At 45.1% G+C, this 21,078-nt stretch overlaps 1 protein-coding gene across 1 annotated transcript; it reads right to left on the bottom strand.

Annotated features, from left to right (window-relative positions):
• Window positions 1-11,466: 11,466 nt before the first annotated feature.
• Window positions 11,467-15,550, bottom strand: LOC129831419 (dolichol-phosphate mannosyltransferase subunit 3-like). Its single transcript, XM_055894799.1, has 2 exons — window positions 15,474-15,550; window positions 11,467-12,494 (listed from the first exon to the last, which is right to left on the bottom strand). The coding sequence occupies exon 2, from the start codon at window positions 12,439-12,441 to the stop codon at window positions 12,163-12,165; it is 279 nt and encodes a 92-aa protein (XP_055750774.1). The 5' UTR covers window positions 12,442-12,494; window positions 15,474-15,550; the 3' UTR covers window positions 11,467-12,162.
• Window positions 15,551-21,078: the final 5,528 nt, after the last annotated feature.

Raw genomic sequence — 21,078 nt, 5'->3', positions numbered from 1 at the left:
ATCCCCTCCTAACAGATTTCTGTTATATTACAGTGGAAAGAACATCACAGAGATAAGTTGATAGCTATAATAATGATCACTCAGATTAATAGTGAGTTAAATACAGATGTTCACGCCAGTTTTCCAAAGGCCAATTTCTCCCCCTGTCCTTCTCATTTCTCCTTCATATCCCCATCTTAGTAGTCCTCTCCTGCTCTGTTTGTATTTTCCATCCATTGTTCTCTTCCTTTCTCTCCCTTTCATTCTTCCCAGAGGAGCTTTATGGCCGTGACAGTAAAAGCAGCTGTGGCACCAAAGTGTGGTGCCACAGCACTCCCCTGCGTTTTCAAAGTGGTTGTCATAAATTAGGTCAAGCAGACAGTTGACCCTTCAGAGAGCGAGAACATAATGGGAGCCTGTTGAGGAGAACTGCTCCTCTGTTGACTTGCTCCTCCACTGCCCTGACATGAGTAAACGTGAAGAGTGTTGACTAACAGATGTAAAATCATTAGCGCCCGTACTGAACGTAAGGGCAGTCTAGACACAGCAAAGACGAGAAAAGCCAGGCTAAGAACAATGTCTTCAACTGTAAAAACAAAAAAGGGCAAGGCATGGTCAGTAGTGCACATTTCTGTAAATAATAAAACAAAACATTTTAGGCTAAACATCAAGCGTCAGCGCAGTTAGACATGTAGCCATATGTGGATTAAGAAAGTATTCAGACCCCTTCCCCTTTTCCACATTTTGTTAAGTTACATCCTTATTCTAAAATAGATTAAATCAAATGTTTTCCTCATCAATCTACACACAATACCCCATAATGATAAAGCAAAAACAGTTTTTTAGAAATACCTTATTTACATAAGTATTCAGACACTTTGCTATGCCACTTGAAATTGAGCTCCGGTGAATCCTGCTTCCATTGATCATCCTTGAGATGTTTCTACACATTGATTGGGCATGATTTGGAAAGGAACACACCTGTCTATATAAGGTCCCACAGTTGACAGTTCGTCAGTGCAAAAACCAAGCCATGAGGTTGAAGAAATTGTCTGTAGAGCTCTGAGAAAGGATTGTGTCGAGGCACAGATCTGGGGAAGGGTACCAAACAATGTCTGCAGCATTGAAGGTTCCCAAGAACACAGTGGCCTCCATAATTTTTAAATGGAAGATGTTTGGAACCACCAACTCTGTTCCTAGAGCTGACCGTCCAGCCAAACGGAGCAATCGCAGAAGGGCCTTGGTCAGGGAGGTGACCAAGAATCCTATGGTCACTCTGACAGAGCTCCAGAGTTCCTCTGTGGAGATGGAAGAACCTTCCAGAAGGACAAACATCTCTGCAGCACTCCACCAATCAGGCCTTTATGGTAGAGTGGCTGGACGGAAGCCACTCCTCAGTAAAAGGCACATGACAGCCCGCATGGAGTTTGCCAAAAGGACTCCCAGACCATGAGAAACAAGATTCCCTGGTCTGATGAAACCAAGATTGAACTCTTTGACCTGAATGCCAAACGTCACGTCTGGAGGAAACCTGGCACCATCCCTACGGTGAGGCATGGTGGTGGCAGCATCATGCTATGGGGATGTTTTTCAGCGGCAGGGACTGGGAGACTAGTCAGGATCGAGGGAAAGATACAGAAAAGTACAGAGTACAGAGAGAGAAAGTACAGAGAGATCCTTGATGAAAACCTGATCCAGAGTGCTCAGGACCTCAGACTGGTGCTAAGGTTCACCTTCCAACAGGAGAATGAACCTAAGCACACAGCCAGACAACGCAGGAGTAGCTTAGTGATAAATCTCAATGTCCTTGAGTGGGCCAGCCAGAGTCCGGACTTGAAACCCATCGAACATCACTGAAGAGACCTGAAAATAGCTGTGCAGCAACGCTCCCCATCCAACCTGACAGAGCTTGAGAGGATCTGAGGAGAAGAATGGGAGAAGCTCCGCAAATACAGGTGTTCCAAGCTTGTTGCGTCATACCCAAGAACACTCGAGGCTGTAATCGCTGCCAAAGGTGCTTCAACAAAGTACTGACTAAAAAGTCTAAATACTTTCGTAAATGTGCTAGTTTTTTTTTTCTGAATTTTGCAAAATAAATCTAAAAACCTGTTTTGCTTTGTCATTATGGGTTATTGATGCGGAAAAAATCTAATTTAATTCATTTTAGAATAAGGCTGTGACGTAACAAAATGTGTAACAAAGTCGAGGGGTCTGAATACTTTCTGAATGCACTGTGACATAACCATTTGCAAAAACTACGCGATTTCATAGGTCAGGACAAACAGCATTTTACATCAGCAGTCCATATTCATAGGCATAGTTGCTGCATGTACAAGAGCTGCATATACAACATAAAAAGCAGGACTGATGCCAGAGACACAGGGAGAGGACCTCATTAGGATTACAACAGAGTGGGTTTGGCACAGCCGGCTGGTCTAGCCCTGTGGACCGAGTCAACCAACCAATCAGCAGGACACAGCATGGGTCATCGCCAGCGGATGTTTAACCCAGTCACGGAGTAGGGAGGATACAATAATCTGGAGTTTCCAGAGCCTAGGGGGATGTTATCTAAAGTTATGTTAGTCAATGAATGCGTCCAAAATTGCACACTAATAAAAAAAATTCTGCACTACTATTGAACAGCCCTATGTGCCCTGGTCAAAAGTAGTGCACTATATAGGGAATAGGGTGACATTTGTGGCGCACACATGTTGTAGCATCTGTAACCTTGCTGGGCGGTACTGTAGTTGTGGAAACGGAACAGAGTGAACAAAATAGGCTGACCTGTGGCTGACTTTATAATCTCATTCTAGTTATTTATTATGCAGTGGTGTGTGCAGATTACATTTACATCAATGTCAAATGAACACAAATAGAACATAGCTCGCCAAAGTGTTAGGAAGGAGAGCCCCCTGAGCGGTTGCCTAGCCCACTGGCTAGAAATGACAGATAGAGAGTAGCCCTACGGGTCAGGGACACAGAGGGCTGAAGGAAAGGAAGACAGACTGGTCACTGTCAACAACACAGCCAGGCAGCTCGGCTCAGGCTCTCTCTTTAATCAGGGCGCATCCTGGCACCCTGCCATCGGAGCGTGGTCTGGGTGTGGTCTGCTCTTCCCGGCAAATAGTCCTGTCACACGCTCTTCTCACCCATCATGCCTCTGCCAGGGTCATCTATCTTGTTTTCCAGCTCTAGCTCAGCTTTCCTGACCTTGTCACTTACCGAGGCTTTCTCTTTCTCTCTGCCTGACCTTCTCTCTTGCTCTCTTTTCAGCCCAGTTCATCACTTTATTTCTGTCTTTTTGTCCTCCTCCTACCTCTCTGACTTCGCCATATTCCTATCTTTTTGAAGGTTCTTAGGTTTACTGTGAAATGTGTAGGAGAGCAAAGGGTTTTTCTGTATGCTAGAAGGATTAGCTATACTTTCTCTGGCTTTAAACTCTTGTCTGTGTTGATGACTCTAATCTTAGTGCTGTCAATGTCTTTGGATCCCTGTAGGACTGGCGAGGACCTAAGTGTGACCTTCTTATCCTTCCCTTCTTGCTCGATCTCTGGTTTGTTTGTTCCCAGTTTTCGGCGCTCCTCTCACACTGTTGTAGCCTATGCCTCTCACCAGCTCAGCAAGCAGAGGGAGTGCCGAAAAACAGGGGGAACATTCTGTGTGCATAAGTCATCTCTCTCTCTCTCTCTCTTGCTGCCTCTGTCAGATCCTCCGATGCCAAAACCAGTCCTCTCGTGAAATTGTTAGGCAAAATTTCAAAACAAAAAAAAAGTCTACAGAAAGAACACGCAAAATCACTAGGGAGTGTCTGCAACGAAGATAATTATGAAGTAACACTTAGCGTGTCTTTCTGTTTTAGTGAACTCGGATGAGTTTGACTTGCACAGAATGTATCACTTTATGTTTCAAAACAAAATAATCATTCAAAATGAACCATCCTTTTACCAGCAATGTAGAAACAATGGTGTGTCAACTCTAAATCTATCAAACATATTTTATGTCATTTAACAGACGCTTTTATCCAAAGCAATTTACAGTCATGCATGCATACATTTAACGTACAGGTGGTCCCAGGAATCGAATCCACTGAGCTGGCATTGCAAGTGCCTTGCTCTATCAACTGAGCCACAGAGGACCACAAGGAGCACATCTCATACAAACATCTATTCAGAATATTTGTTCAAGGTAATTCATGATTTGACGTTGATGTTACGTGTTAACGTTTGGCTTCCAGGCCAACAGCTCATGGTTCCAAGAAAGGGGAGTATTTGATAGTTGGGCGTGTTAGTGAATAACAGGTAATTGATCGATCTATCTTGGTATCAGATAATGACTACACCTACTCATAACACAGATTCATACAATTCCACATAAAATCAGACAAAAACATGAAAGTAATCTTTCTTTGAATTTAACAGTGTCGATTGAACCGGTTGAATATTCTTTACAAATAATTAAATCTGTTGACTATACAATTCAAATAATTCATTATATTTTGATATGCTTTTCTGTGGAAATGTATAAACCTGAATATGAACCAAGAAATTTGATCATATTACTCCAGTGCTAGCTTCCCTACACTGGCTTCCTGTTAAGGCAAGGGCTGATTTCAAGGTTTTACTGTTAACCTATAAAGCGTTACATGGGCTTGCTCCTACCTATCTTTCCGAGTTGGTCCTGCCGTACATACCAATACGTACGCTACGGTCACAAGACGCAGGCCTCCTAATTGTCCCTAGAATTTCTAAGCAAACAGCGGGAGGCAAGGCTTTCTCCTATAGATCTCCATTTCTATGGAACAGTCTGCCTACCCATGTGAGAGACGCAGACTCGGTCTCAACCTTTAAGTCTTTACTGAAGACTTATCTCTTCAGTAGGTCATATGATTGAGTGTAGTCTGGCCCAGGAGTGTGAAGGTGAACGGAAAGGCTCTGGAGCAACGAACCGCCCTTGCTGTCTCTGCCTGGCCGGTTCCCCTCTCTCCACTGGGATTCTCTGCCTCTAACCCTGTTACAGGGGCTGAGTCACTGGCTTACTGGTGCTCTTTCATGCCGTCCCTGGGAGGGGTGCGTCACTTGAGTGGGTTGAGTTACTGACGTGATTTTCCTGTCTGGGTTGGCGCCCCCCCTTGGTTTGTGCTGTGGTGGAGATCTTTGTTGGCTATACTCGGCCTTGTTTTAGGATTATAAGTTGGTGGTTGAAGATATCCCTCCAGTGGTGCGGGGGCTGTGCTTTGGCAAAGTGGGTGGGGTTATATCCTTCCTATTTGGCCCTGTCCGGGGGTATCTTCGGATGGGGCCACAGTGTCTCCTGACCGCTCCTGTCTCAGCCTCCAGTATTTATGCTGCAGTAGTTTGTGTCGGGGGGCTAGGGTCAGTTGGTTATACCTGGAGTACTTCTCCTGTCTTGTCCAGTGTCCTGTGTGAATTTAAGTATGCTTTCTCTAATTCTCTCGTTCTCTCTTTCTTTCTCTCTCTGAGAACCTGAGCCCTAGGACCATACGTCAGGACTACCGGGCATGACGACTCCCTGCTGCCCCCAGTCCGCCTGACCTTGCTGCTATTCCAGTTTCAACGGTTCTGCCTGCGGTTACGGAACCCCTACCTGTCCCAGACCTGCTGTTTTCAACTCTTAATGATCGGCTATGAAAAGCCAACAGATTTATTCCTGATTATTATTTGACCATGCTTGTCATTTATGAACATTTTGAAAATCTTGGCTCTCTCTAATTTTCTCCTTCTCTCTTTCTTTCTCTCGGAGGACCTGAGCCCTGGGACCATACGTCGGGACTGCCGGGCGTGGTGGCTCCTTGCTGTCCCCAGTCCGCCTGGCCTTGCTGCTGTTCTGCCTGCGCTTATGGAACCGCCACCTGTCCCAGACCTGTTGTTTTTCAACTCTTAATGATCGGCTATGAAAAGCCAACTGAATATTATTCATGATTATTATTTGACCATGCTTGTCACTTATGAACATTTTTGAACATCTTGGCATAGTTCTGTTATAATCTCCACCCGGCACAGCCAGAAGAAGACTGGCCACCCCTCATAGCCTGGTTCCTCTCTAGGTTTCTTCCTAGGTTTTGGCCTTTCTAGGGAGTTTTTCCTAGCCACCGTGCTTCTACACCTGCATTCTAGCTGTTTGGGGTTTTAGGCTGGGTCTCTGTACAGCACTTCGAGACATTAGCTGATGTACGAAGGGCTATATAAAATAAACTTGATTGATTGATTGTCATGGGTAGGTGTAGGCGTTATCTGATAACAATAATGAAGCAGTCATTTATGAATATACACTAATTCATTACTAACATTCCCAACTACACTGTCAAAATGAAGTGCTTTATAACACTAAATCTAGTGGCAACTGAGGGTAGGCCTATACCACAGGACCAGGAGCTATTGGCCAGGAGGTCAAAGGTTAATTCATAACATCAAATCAATACAACAGGTGTAGACCTTACAATGAAATACTTAGTTACGAGCCCCTAACCAACAATGCAGTTTTTAAAAAAAACATAAGAATAAGTGATAAAAGTAACAAGTAATTAAAGAGCAGCAGTAAAATAACAATACCGAGACTATATACAAGGGGGTACCGATACAGAGTCAGTTGAGGTAATGGAAAAAGGGGGAGGGGGGGGGGGGGGCAATGGAAAAAGTCTGGGTAGCCATTTGATGAGATGTTCAGGAGTCTTATGGCTTGGGGGTAGAAGCTGTTTAGAGACTCTTGGACCTAGACTTGGTGCTCCTGTACTGCTTTCCGTGTGGTAGCAGAGAAAACATTCTATGACTAGGGTTGCTGGAGTCTTTGACAATTTTTAGGGCCTTCCTCTGACACTGCCTGGTATAGAGGTCCTGGATGGCAGGAAGCTTGGCCCCAGTGATGTACAGGGCGGTACGCACTACCCTCTGTACTGTCTTGCGGTCGGAGGCCGAGCAGTTGCCATACCAGGCAGTGATGCAACCTGTCAGGATGCTATCGATGGTGCAGCTGTAGAACCTTTTGAGGATCTGAGGACCCATGCCAAATCTTTTCAGTCTCCTGAGGGGGGAATAGGTTTTGTCATGCCCTCTTCATGACTGTCTTGGTGTGCTTGGACCATGTTAGTTTGTTGGTGATGTGGACACCAAGGAACTTGAAGCTCTCAACCTGCTCCACTGCAGCACCGTCGATGAGAATAGGGGCGTGCTCGGTCCACCCAAAACTTAGCCTCTTTTGTGTCCTACCAACTCTGAAAAACATCAAAAGAAAGATGCCCAGGGTCCCTGCTCATCTGCGTGAACGTGCCTTAGGCATGCTGCAAGGAGGCATGAGGACTGCAGATGTGGCCAGGGCAATAAATTGCAATGTCCGTACTGTGAGACATCTAAGACACGCTACAGGGAGACAGGACAGACAGCTGATCGTCCTCACAGTGGCAGACCACGTGCAACACCATTTGCACAGGACCGGAACATCCGAACATCACACTTGCAGGACAGGTACAGGATGGTAACAACTGCCCGAGTTACACCAGGAACGCACAATCCCTCCATCAGTGCTCAGACTGTACGCAATAGGCTGAGAGAGGCTGGACTGAGGGCTTGTAGGCCTGTTGTAAGGCAGGTCCTCACCAGACATCACCGGCAACAACATCACCTATGGGCACAAACTCACCGTCGCTGGACCAGACAGGACTGGCAAAAAGTGCTCTTCACTGACTAGTAGCTGCTTTGTCTCACCAGGGGTGATGGTCGGATTCACGTTTATCGTCGAAGGACTGAGCGTTACACCGAGGCCTGTACTCTGGAGCGGGATCGATTTGGAGGTGGAGGGTCCGTCATAGTCTGGGGCGGTGTGTCACAGCATCATCGGACTGAGCTTGTTGTCATTGCAGGCAAGCTCAACGCTGTGCGTTACAGGGAAGACATCCTCCTCCCTCATGTGGTACCCTTCCTGCAGGCTCATCCTGACATGACCCTCCAGCATGACAATGCCACCAGCCATACTGCTCGTTCTGTGCATGATTTCCTGCAAGTTAGGAATGCCAGTGTTCTGCCATGGCCAGCGAAGAGCCCGGATCTTAAGCCCATTGAGCACGTCTGGAGCTGTTGGATCGGAGGGTGACGGCTAGGGCCATTCCCCCCAGAAATGTCTGGGAACTTGCAGGTGCCTTGGTGGAAGAGTGGGGTAACATCCCACAGCAAAAACTGGCAAATCTGGTGCAGTCCATGAGGAGATGCACTGCAGTACTTAATGCAGCTGGTGGCCACACCAGATACTGAATGTTACTTTTGATTTTGACCCCCCCCCTTTGTTCAGGGACACATTAGTCAATTTCTGTTAGTCACATGTCTGTGGAACTTGTTCAGTTTATGTCTCAGTTGTTAAATCTTATGTTCATATAAATATTTACACATGTCAAGTTTGCTGAAAATAAACGCAGTTGACAGTGAGGACGTTTCTTTTTTTGCTGAGTTTAGTTGGTTCAGAGTTCGTTTTGATATTTCAACCTATGTGTCTGGTGTGTGTGTACAACATCAACATGTGCGCTAGCGGTCTGGACAGCATGTCAGCCTCCTCAGTGGGCCGGCTGGTAGAGACTTTGCATTATTATGCGATCATTATTATGGATTTGGCTCTGCGTTTCAAGTTACAGTACTGTACTAAATCAAAAGCTTCCCTCTTGCGAATAGCCTTTTGCCCAACACACAGCAATAACACTAATGGTAATCCTCTCACGTGCATCGTAAGCAAAATGCAAGGAGACTTAACAAAGAGCTCTAGTAGTGGAAAGGTTATTTCTAACGGGAGAGCTTTGTGTATTACTGGCTCTAGGCTACATTAGATTGCAGATTTACCGCTAAACCATAAACATACTCAAACTGTGTTGAAGGCAATGTCATTTTTGAAGATTTGGTATTAAAGTCAAAATGGAAGTTAGTGCTTTAGTCTAGAGTTCTGTTGCCCTTTTTTGATTGTCTGATGCAAAACATTGACATCAACAAGGATCTTTTGATGTATTAGGCCAAGGTTTGTGTCAGCATACAAGCTAACAACCAAAGTTGGATCATCTCGGAGATAAAGACAAACAGATGAAAAAGAAAACAGATGAAATTAAAGTTACGCATGCATGTGGTTATGAGTGGAAAGTGCAAATCTGCCAGACTAGAGGTCTGTTTTTCTGTGGTGTATCACAGGTTCCTTTTCATCATCGAGCCAGTCAGCACTCAGTCAACAGCTTGCAACAGATCCATGGGGGGTGGCAAGGCAGAGCTTGATCCCGTGCCAAATCAGGCACATGGAACACGTTGGTTGAAAAACTGCCAGTTCGTTTGCATTCGTTCTGAAGTCATAAGAGGGCTTTAAACCCTTTAATGATGCCTTTGCTCAGATTGTGCTTTGTTTGTGCACAGCAGGGATCACTGAAAATGAGCATAGGCAGCCATTTTAGGCTGACGAGAAAGAGACACTTGATGCCAAAAACATCCGATTAGTTCAGAGCTATATATTTTCGCCTATTTATTTCAAGTCAAATCTTATTTGTCACATGCGCTGAATACAACAGGTGTAGACCTTATTGAAATGCTTACTTACAAGCTCTTAACCAACAATGCAGATTTAAGAAAAATACCTACAAAAATAAGAAATAAAGTAACAAATAATTAAAGAGCAGCAGTAAAATAACAATAGCGAGGCTATATACAGTGGGTACCGGTACAGAGTCAATGTGCGAGGACACTGGTTAGACAAGGTAATTGAGGTAATATATACATGTAGGTATTGAAGTGACTATGCATTAATAATAACAGAGAGTAGCAGCAGCATAAAAGAGGGGGAGAGGGGAGTGGCAATGCAAGTAGTCTGGGTAGCCATTTGATGAGATGTTCAGGAGTCTTATGGCTTGGCAGTAGAAGCTGTTTAGAACTAGAATTGGCGCTCTGGTACCGCTTGCTGTGAGGTAGCAGAGAGAACAGTCTATGACTAGGGTGACTGGAGTATATGACAATCTTTTGGGCCTTCCTCTGACACTGCCTGGTATAGAGGTCCTGGATGGCAGGAAGCTTGGCCAAAGTGATGTACTAGGCCGTACGCATTACCCTTAGTAGTGCCTTGCGGTCGGAGGCCGAGCAGTTGCCATACCAGGCAGTGATGCAACCCGTCAGGATGCTCTCGATGGTGCAGCTGTAGAACCTTTTGAGGATCTGAGGACCCATGCCAAATCTTTTCAGTCTTCACGGGGGAAATAGGTTTTGTTGTGCCCTCTTCCCGACTGTCTTGGTGTGCTTGGACTATGTTAGTTTGTTGGTGATGTGGACGCAAAGGAACTTGAAGCTCTCAACCTGCTCCACTACAGCCTCGTCGATGAGAATGGGGGGCAGGCTCGGTCCTCCTTTTCCTGTATTCCACAATCATCTCATTTGTCTTGATCACGTTGGGGGAGAGGTTGTTGTCCTGGCACCACACGGCCAGGTCTCTGACCTTCTCCCTATAGGCGGTCTCGTCGTTGTCAGTGTTCAGGCCTATCACTGTTTCTTCATCGGCAAACTTAATGATGATGTCGGAGTTGTGCCTGGGCATCCCAATTCATCACAAAGGTGTTCAATGGGGTTGAGGTCAGGGCATTGTGCAGGCCAGCCAAGTTCTTCCACACTGATCTCGACCAACCATTTCTGTATAGACCTCGCTTTGTGCATGGGGGCATTGTCATGCTGAAACAGGAAAGGGCCTTCCCCAAACTGTTGCCACAAAGTTGGAAGCACAGAATCGTATAGAATGTCATTGATGCTGTAGCGTTTAGATACACCTTCACTGGAACTAAGAGGCCTGGCCTAAAACATGAAAAACATCCCCAGACCATTATTCCTCCTCCACCAAACCTTACAGTTGGCATTACACATTGGGGCAGGTAACGTTCTACTGGCATCCGCCAAACCCAGATTCGTCCGACGGACTGCCAGATGGTGAAGTGTGATTCATCACTCCTGAGAACGGATTTCCACTGCTCCAGAGTCCAATGGCGGCAAGCTTTACACCACTCCAGCCGACACTTGGCATTGTGCATGGTGATCTTAGGCTTGTCTGCGGCTGCTCCACCATTTCATGAAGCTCCTGACGAACAGGTCTTGTGCTGACCCTTGCCTCCAGAGGCAGTTGGAACTCGGTAGTGAATGTTGCAACCGAGGACAGGCAATTTTTACATGCTACAAGCTTTTTATACACCTTTGGATATATAGTGTATTTAAGTGCAGGAGCTCCACAATACTTTGGAGCAAATATTTAGGTTCCGGTACTCAGCTCTGGCAAGGTCCTGCCCAAATCAAGCACTGTCTGAAACTGAGTCTAAAGGGAAACAACAGTATGTATTTTTATGTTGCCAAATATACAAATATTATATAAGACCATTCCATAGAACAGTACAGAGCATTCATTCTGTGGTTGAAGTAAAGAAGCCCCTAAGCCAAGGCCATATGTTGAGAGATATACACACGCACAACACACACAGAGAGCTTTGGGAAAAATGTGTCAGTCTTTATTAAGTCACAACTGCCTCAGGACACAAGTCAGAAACATCTCAATGGAATGTGCACTTCTCAAACACAAAAACTAGCTGGCGCGATCAACAGCTGAATCTCCAGACACACTACTCAATTAGCTAGACAATCCTTGGGTGGAAACTAATCCTAGTCCCGTTCTGTATCAGCATGACCCTTGAGTTTTATTAGTAGGCATTTCACAATGAACTACATTTGGCCACAGAACAGTGATTTGACTGTGCTGCATGTGCTAAAGGGTCTTGTCTATTACCTTAACAGTGCACAAAGTGCCCTTTATAGGGTTGACGTAATAGTACAAGCACCAGTGATGTAACAGTACAAACATTTTATGTGTTGTTGTTCTCCGTTTCCGTTGATGTTATTGGTTGAAACTGGTTCTGATAGCGGTCGGTTTTGGATGATGGATGAGTCAGCCGAGTGACTAGGCATCTGTATAGGGTGAATCATGAATACAGAATAGGGACAACAGCATTCAATGGCGTATGTAACTAAGCAAGAACCGCTTTGACTAAGACTTTATCCACTATGGACATTGTACGAAATAAAATAACATGGTCCATGATAAGAACTTTGAGTTGTATAGGAGTCCAAGTCTGCCATTGTGGTGTCTATCGCATAGTCTCTCAAGAGTCTCTATAGTCTGTACGTTTCACATCTTCAAGCCTTTTTTCCTCAGGTCCTCTTTGGCCTCCTTGATCTGATCCTGTAGTTCTTTGGATGCCTCCTCACAGTCGTTGAAGGTGGCCACCCTGTATCCCACAGTAGCCAGGGAGTAGCAGCCGAACACCACCAGCAGATACACAGGCATGGGCCAGGCCACCTCCTTGTAGGCCTCTGGGAGCCTCAAGTTCAGAAGGTCAAAAGTCACGAGAGCCCATGCTGCGCCTATTACCGAGACGCCAAACACCCACTCCAGAAGCTTGGTCATGGTCAGCAAGATGATGGGAAACTTCAGGGCCAGGAGACCAGATGTCAATAAGCCTGAGATAGGAAAAGAGTAACTTAGGGTTGAAAAGAAAACTCAGATCTTGAGCGCTTTACTAACTAATTTATTCAATGCAGTCCAGTGACTGCCCTTATCCTGATTTAATGGATATATCAGCAAGAAAAAAATACATGCATCTTAATCATATCAATCTCAAATTCTCCCTAGCTATCTGCATCTTTAGATATGTTCTACAGTCATGTTCAGCAGTGTTGGCAAAACACTGTTACAAAACAACTGTAGCCAAAATTATGTGTATGCTCTGGGCTAGGCTGAACAAGCATCTGAGCAAAGGCGGAGACAATGAATATGACAAGTCTCCTCTCTAGCCCAGTTAGCTACCATTACATTTTCCCATTAGACAGCTCTGCAAGCGTTATAATGTCAAAATACGTTTGTTACTCACAGAATATGGAGTTTTGCTGAGCAACTATTGTTATTTATTGCAGTCCCGCTCGGTACGTACTTCCCAAAAAGTTTTACAAGCAACTGAAAAAGTTTTTAACCAATTGTAGGGTGTTCACACATAAAATGATTAATTCATTCAAAGTTTATACAAATATGTCCACTCAATAGAGAATTGTCAGAAAAACAGTCCAAACCCCATGTCCTACTATATATGGTTCAAAAGTTAGATGATTTACTCTGAGAATTTAGCATATTTAGAGTGAATAGAATGTCATCATTGGCATGATCAAAAAGTGGTCACTGCTCAGAACTCTGTGGCGCTGCTTCGCGGCACAACGTCACCAACTTCGAACGTCAACTGACACGCTAACTAGTGGCTGCAGGTTCGTGTGTGAAAATGGGGGTTTTCTAAATGAAATCTGCTGAATACAAAACAAAAATATATATTTATTTACAAAGCTAACTGACTTAATTTCAATATTTGCGAAGACAATCTGTTCCTGTTTTCAAGGCCACTCTAAAATGTGCAGTTTTGTCACAACACAATGCCACAGATGTTGCAAGTTGAGGGAGCGTGCAATTGGCATGTTGACTGCAGGGATGTCCACCAGAGCTGTTTCCAGTGAATTGAATGTACCATAACCCGCCTTCAACGACGTTTTAGAAAATTTGGCAGCATGTCCATCCGGCCTCACAACCTGAGGTCACGTGTATGGCATCGTGTGGGTGAACGGTTTGTTGATGTCAACGTTGGCAACTCAAATCAAATTTGTCACATGCGCCGAATACAACTGGTGTAAACCTTACTGTGACATGCCAAGCCCTTAACCAACAGATCAAGAAATAGAGTTAAGAAAATATTTACTAAATAAATTAAAGTAAAAAATAGTAACACCAAAAATGTACAATAATGAGGCTATATTCAGGGGGTACCGGTACCGAGTCAATATGCGGGGGTACAGGTTAGTCGAGGTAATTTGTAAAGTGACTATGCATAGATAATAAACAGCGAATGCAGCAGTGTAAAAACAAAGGGGGGGGGGGGGGTTAGTGTAAATAGCCCGGGTGGCCATTTGATACATTTTTCCGCAGTCTTATGGCTTGGGGGTAGAAGCAGTTAAGGAGCCTTTTGGTCCTAGACTTGGCTCTCCGGTACCGCTTGCCATGCAGTAGCAGAGAGAACAGTCTATGACCTGGATGTCAGTGATGCACTGAGTGCCCTATGGTGGCGGTGGGGTTATGTATGGGCAGGCATAAATTACAGACAACAAACACAATGGCACTTTATCAATGGCAATTTGAATGCACCAAAATACCATGATGAGATCCTGAGGCCTATTGTGAGGCCCATTTTTAAAGGTATGTGACCAACAGATGCATAGCTCTATTGACTGATTTCCTCATGAACTGTAACTCAGTAAAAATCTATGGAATTGTTGCGTTTATATTTTCTTTGAGTATAGATTCATTCCAGAAAATACATTTTTATTTCAAACTCTTATTGAAGTACATACTGTGCGGGACGTCAGTAGATTCGGGCTCCTGAGTGGCGCAGTGGTCTAAGACACTGCATCCCAGTGCAGTACCTGGTTCCTGCGCACAATTGGCCCAGCGTCATCCGGGTTTGCCTGGGTTAGGCCGTCATTGTAAATAATAATTTGCTCTTAACTGACTTGCCTAGTTAAATACAGACAATAGTTGCGCAGGGAATCTCCATATTTGGTAATGAACGTATTTTGACATTATAAACTCAGTGGTTCGAGAACTGGATGCTGATTGGCTGAAAGCCAATGACAAAACATTTATTTGTACTGCTCTAATTACGTTGGTAACCAGTTTATAATAGCAATATTGCCAATATACCATAGCTATATGCAGGAAATCCGCGTTACGTCTGGCGTAAGAGCAGCCCTTAGCCATTACATTTACATTTAAGTCATTTAGCAGACGCTCTTATCCAGAGCGACTTACAAGTACATACATTCCTACTTTTTTTTGTACTGGTCCCCCGTGGGAATCGAACCCACAACCCACAAGCCATGGTATATTAGGCATGTACCACACACCCTTGATCCTTATTGCTTAATTATAACGCTTGCAGAACTGTCCAGTCGGACAATGAATGGAGACCCGTCATATTCATCGTCTCTTCTTCTGCCCTGATCCTGGTTCTAGGCTAGGCTATTTGTTGCCAAGACTGCAAATAAGGTAGCTAACAAGCTACCCTAACTCAACAGGTCACAACTCTGTCGCAGTAGAAACTGGCGACATCACATAGCTACAGCTATATGAAAAGAGGAATAGCTTCAGTTAGTTGGCCTATATGACAACTATTTTGCGATATGTGAGTTTTTACTAGACTAGAGAGAACAGAGTATTTAGCTAGCTAGCTCTGTAGCTAACGTTAGCCAGTTTAGGTTCCAATGCTACACAACAAACTAGCGACAAAAGGGCATATATTCAACGTCGAATTTGCGGTACATGTAGTATTTGACCTAGCTAAATACATTTGAAAATTGACTTAAAAATACAAATATACATCGTTAAATATTAATACGTGTTCTTACCTTCTTCCTAAAGCCAACTCACCACTAGGCGCAGAGAAATGACGTCATAAGTAAATAGGGACGTATGGGATATGGAGTGTCAGAGAGATTGAAGGGACTACAAGTAGTGTCCAACAAGTGACACATTTCTTTAGAAATACTCAGACATGAAAAGCAAATCTGTTTTTAATGGTCCTAGGATATGTAAAACATATTGGAAACAGATTACTCAAAGTACCTCTAATTGTTTCTTTAAGCAAACATATGTCCACTGCTCTAAATGTAGAAATTAATTTTCAAATATTGTCATTCACAACCTTGGTCTCATCCTATGTGATGGTAATGACATACCAAGTTAAAACGGGACCAACAAAGGTTACATGCGCTCAGTGGCACAGACGGCGTCATTAATTCAATGTCTCTTTATGTTTTTTATTTATTTTATTTATGTCACCTTTATTTAAACAGGTAGGCCTGCTGAGAACACGTTCTCATTTAAAACTGTGACCTGGCCAAGATAAAGCAAAGCAGTGCGACACAAACAACAACACAGTTACACATGGAATAAACAAACGTACAGTCAATAACACAATGGAAAAAATCTATATACAGTGTGTGCAAATGAGGTAAGATTAAGGAGGTAAGGCCGTAGTGGCGAAGTAATTACAATTTAGCAATCAAACACTGGAGTGATAGATGTGCAGAAGATGAATGTGCAAGTAGAGATACTGGGGTGCAAAGAAGCAACAACAAAAAAATAACAATATGGGGATGAGGTAGTTGGATGGGCTATTTACAGATGGGCTATGTACAGGTGCAATGATCTGTGAGCTGCTCTGACAGCTGATGTTTAAAGTTAGTGAGGGAGATATGAGTCTTCAGCTTCAGTGATTTTTGCAATTCGTTCCAGTCATTGGCAGTAGAGAACTAGAAGGAAAGGCGGTCAAAGGAGGAATAGGCTTTGGGGGTGACCAGTGAAATATACCTGCTGGAGTGCGTGCTATGGGTGGGTGCTGCTATGGTGACCAGTGAGCTGAGATAAGGCGGGGCTTTACCTAGCAAAGACTTATAGATGACCTGGAGCCAGTGGGTTTGGCGACGAATATGTAGCGAGGACCAGACAACGAGAGCATACAGGTCGCAGTGGTGGGTAGTATATGGGGCTTTGGTGACAAAACGGATGGCACTGTGATAGACTGCATCCAATTTGTTGAGTAGAGTGTTGGAGGCTATTTTGTAAATGACATCGCTGAAGTCAAGGATCGGTAGGATGGTCAGTTTTCCAAGGATATGTTTGGCAGCATGAGTGAAGGATTTTATGTTGCGAAATAGGAAGCCAATTCTAGATTTAATTTTGGATTGGAGATGCTTAATAATGTGAGTCTGGAAGGAGAGTTTACAGTCTAACCGGACACCTTGGTATTTGTAATTGTCCACATATTCTAAGTCAGAACCATCCAGAGTAGTGATGCTGGACGGGCAGGCAGGTGCGGGCAGCGTTCGGTTGAAGAGCATGCGTTTAGTTTTACTTGCATTTAAAAGCAGTTGGAGGCCACGGAAGGAGAGTAGTATGGCATTGAAGCTCGTCTGAAGGTAAGTTAACACAGTGTCCAAAGAAGGGCCAGAAGTATACAAAATGGTGTCGTCTGCGTAGAGGTGGATCCGAGAATCACCAGCAGCAAGAGCGACATCATTGATGTATGCAGAGAAAAGAGTCGGCTCGAGAATTGAACCCAGTAGCACCCCCATAGAGACTGCCAGAGGTCCGGACAACAGGCCCTCCGATTTGACACACTGAACTCTGTGGGGAGGAGAAGTACACTGCTCAAAAAAATAAAGGGAACACTTAAACAACACAATGTAACTCCAAGTCAATCACACTTCTGTGAAATCAAACTGTCCACTTAGGAAGCAACACTGATTGACAATAAATGTAACATGCTGTTTTGCAAATGGAATAGACAAAAGGTGGAAATTATAGGCAATTAGTAAGACACCCCCAAAAAAGGAATGGTTTAACAGGTGGTGACCACATACCACTTCTCAGTTCCTATGCTTCCTGGCTGATGTTTTGGTCACTTTTGAATGCTGGCGGTGCTTTCACTCTAGTGGTAGCATGAGATGGAGTCTACAACCCACACAAGTGGCTCAGGTAGTGCAGTTCATCCAGGATGGCACATCAATGCGAGCTGTGGCAAAAAGGTTTGCTGTGTCTGTCAGCGTAGTGTCCAGAGCATGGAGGCGCTACCAGGAGACAGGCCAGTACATCAGGAGACGTGGAGGAGGCCGTAGGAGGGCAACAACCCAGCAGCAGGACCACTACCTCCGCCTTTGTGCAAGGAGGTGCACTGCCAGAGCCCTGCAAAATGACCTCCAGCAGGCCACAAATGTGCATGTGTCTGCTCAAACGGTCAGAAACAGACTCCATGAGGGTGGTATGAGGGCCCGATGTCCACAGGTGGGGGTTGTGCTTACAGCCCAACACTGTGCAGGACATTTGGCATTTGCCAGAGAACACCAAGATTGGCAAATTCGCCACTGGCGCCCTGTGCTCTTCACAGATGAAAGCAGGTTCACACTGAGCACATGAGCACATGTGACAGACGTGACAGAGTCTGGAGACGCAGTGGAGAACGTTCTGCTGCCTGCAACATCCTCCAGCATGACCGGTTTGGCGGTGGGTCAGTCATGGTGTGGGGTGGCATTTCTTTGTGGGACCGCACAGCCCTCCATGTGCTCGCCAGAGGTAGCCTGACTGCCATTAGGTACCGAGATGAGATCCTCAGACCCCTTGTGAGACCATATGCTGACACATGCACATTTGTGGCCTGCTGGAGGTCATTTTGCAGGGCTCTGGCAGTGCACCTCCTTGCACAAAGGCGGAGGTAGTGGTCCTGCTGCTGGGTTGTTGCCCTCCTACGGCCTCCTCCACGTCTCCTGATGTACTGGCCTGTCTCCTGGTAGCGCCTCCATGCTCTGGACACTACGCTGACAGACACAGCAAACCTTTTTGCCACAGCTCGCATTGATGTGCCATCCTGGATGAACTGCACTACCTGAGCCACTTGTGTGGGTTGTAGACTCCGTCTCATGCTACCACTAGAGTGAAAGCACCGCCAGCATTCAAAAGTGACCAAAACATCAGCCAGGAAGCATAGGAACTGAGAAGTGGTCTGTGGTCACCACCTGCAGAACCATTCCTTTTTTGGGGGTGTCTTACTAATTGCCTATAATTTCCACCTTTTGTCTATTCCATTTGCACAACAGCATGTTACATTTATTGTCAATCAGTGTTGCTTCCTAAGTGGACAGTTTGATTTCACAGAAGTGTGATTGACTTGGAGTTACATTGTGTTGTTTAAGTGTTCCCTTTATTTTTTTGAGCAGTGTAGTTGGTGAATCAGGCGAGGCAGTCATTTGAGAAGCCAAGGCTATTGAGTCTGCCGATAAGAATGTGGTGATTGACAGAGTCGAAAACCTTGGCCAGGTCGATGAATACGGCTGCACAGTATTGTCTTTTACCGATGGCGGTTATGATATCGTTTAGGACCTTGAGCGTGGCTGAGGTGCACCCATGACCAGCTCGGAAACCAGATTGCATAGCAGAGAAGGTACGGTGGGATGTGCCAAGGGTCACATCCGTTCATTCACGGCCCTCTTTAGTGTCTACTTAGGAGCCAGAGAGACATCAACATAATTCACTTAGGGAGGGCAAGGGAGACACCGAAGAGCCACTGAGACATAAACATCATTCACTGAGGAAAATGGAGAGTTCTTCTTGGGACGTTGGTGTTTGTGTGTGTCACTGTTAAATGTGTGAGTGACGGTGTGACGGCACATGTTGCTCTTTCTGTTTATACAGGGTTTACACATGCGTACGAGTGTAAGATACACACATTCTACTAACATACACAAAAATATAGTATATCTTTTAACACACACATACGCTACTCATATAGGCCTACCCTACACAAACATCTGGTGCGTATTTGACTGTGATTGTATGTTGAGTACTGAGCCTGAGTATATATAACTGCAATTGTCAAATCATATTTATTACATACAGTGAATGTGAGTATCCCTCTGCTAATACATTTGCAATAGTGTGTGCGTACATGTGCTTGCATCTACCTGCGTACATGTATCTGCCTTTGTGTACGAATGTGTGTTGTGTTTCTGTGATGTGTAGTGTAGTTGTCAATGCTACGCCAGTGTGCGTGTGTGAGTCTCAGTGGGAACGGCCATGCTGGCGTTTCTCAGTGTGTTTCTCTGCCAGCTCCTGTTCCTGTTCCTCAGGAAACCTGTGCTCCAGCAGAGAGGGCCTGGCAGACACAGCACAACAGCCTGTCTGGGGGAGGGAAGAGGCACAGGGAGAGGCAGTGGGGAGAGATGGGGGAGGGACTGGGAGGGAGAGAGGCAGTGGGGAGAGAGGTGAAAGAGAGAGAGATTGGGAGGGAGAGAGGGGGGATGAAGTGGGAGAGAAAATAGGGGGGATTGGGTCTGGGGTGTGGAGAGGAGAGGAGAGGAGAAGAGGAGAGAAGAGAAGAGGAAAGGAGAGGAGAGGGGAGGAGAGGAGAGGAGAGGAGAGGAGGGAACAGAGGAGAGAGGTTGAGAAGGGATGCGGTTGAAAGGAAGGGAATTTGCAGGTGCAGGTTGAACAATTGATGACCTGAATGGTGCATTAAATCCAGATGCTCATCCAGACTTTTCTTCAATCCCCCAACACCTCCAACCACCTCCCACGTGCAAACAGAAATCCTGCTTCCAACAGTGTGAAGTTACAGCTTGGAGGGAATAGAAGGAACAGAGGAGAGAAAGAAAGATTGAGTTGAAAAAGAAGGTACTGTATCATTAAGTCAGGAAAGAGGAGAAGTGACTCATGACTCCAGAGAGAGAGATAAAGCTGAAACATTTGTTTTAGAGATTTATGTTGTATGTGTGTGTGGTTAGGTCAATATCAGTCGAGTGAGAGGTTCAGATAAGAGATTGTGGTCTAAAAGAACAAAGAACATATTGAACATTTTGTATTGATAAATATTGACGCGCAGTATATAACTCAGAATATAATTCTGAGTAACACAAAGAGCAACAGGGAGAAGGGGAGAGAGAGACTCACTGAGCTGAGAGTGTATACAGTATAGGAGAGAGTCAGCCAGGGTAACAATAGAGCTTGGCGAACTAACAGGAACCCTCTGTTTCCTGAGTCGGAGACCTAGTCCGTTGTGTGTTATGTAGCCATGAGATGGTTGTAATGAGTGTTTGTGTACCCAGGGTGACTAAGAGTGTGTCGGTGTGTGTGTGTGTGTGTGCATGTGCGTGCTTGTGTGTACGTGTGGATATTCTGCATATAATTAGTGTTCCTGCTAAGGAAAGAATATGCAACTGGGGTGTGAGGTGAGCGTGTGGCTATGTGTGTAGTCAGTCAGTGTGTCCTATGAAAACTATATGAGGATGGCATTGCACTTGTGTGCCCTCGCTGCCCTAAGTCAAAACACACCTGTTTCAGCTGCTGCTGTGACGGAAGAAAGGCCCAGAATTCGCCTCCCTGCCCGCCATCCTGTAGGCTGATGTGATGTACAGTTACCTGCTCTAGGTGTGTGTGTGTGTGTGTGTGTGTGTGTGTGTG

This window comes from Salvelinus fontinalis, chromosome 32 (genome assembly GCF_029448725.1).
Source record: "Salvelinus fontinalis isolate EN_2023a chromosome 32, ASM2944872v1, whole genome shotgun sequence".
NCBI classification, from domain to species: domain Eukaryota; kingdom Metazoa; phylum Chordata; class Actinopteri; order Salmoniformes; family Salmonidae; genus Salvelinus; species Salvelinus fontinalis.
This window is presented reverse-complemented; position numbering and strand designations above follow the sequence as displayed.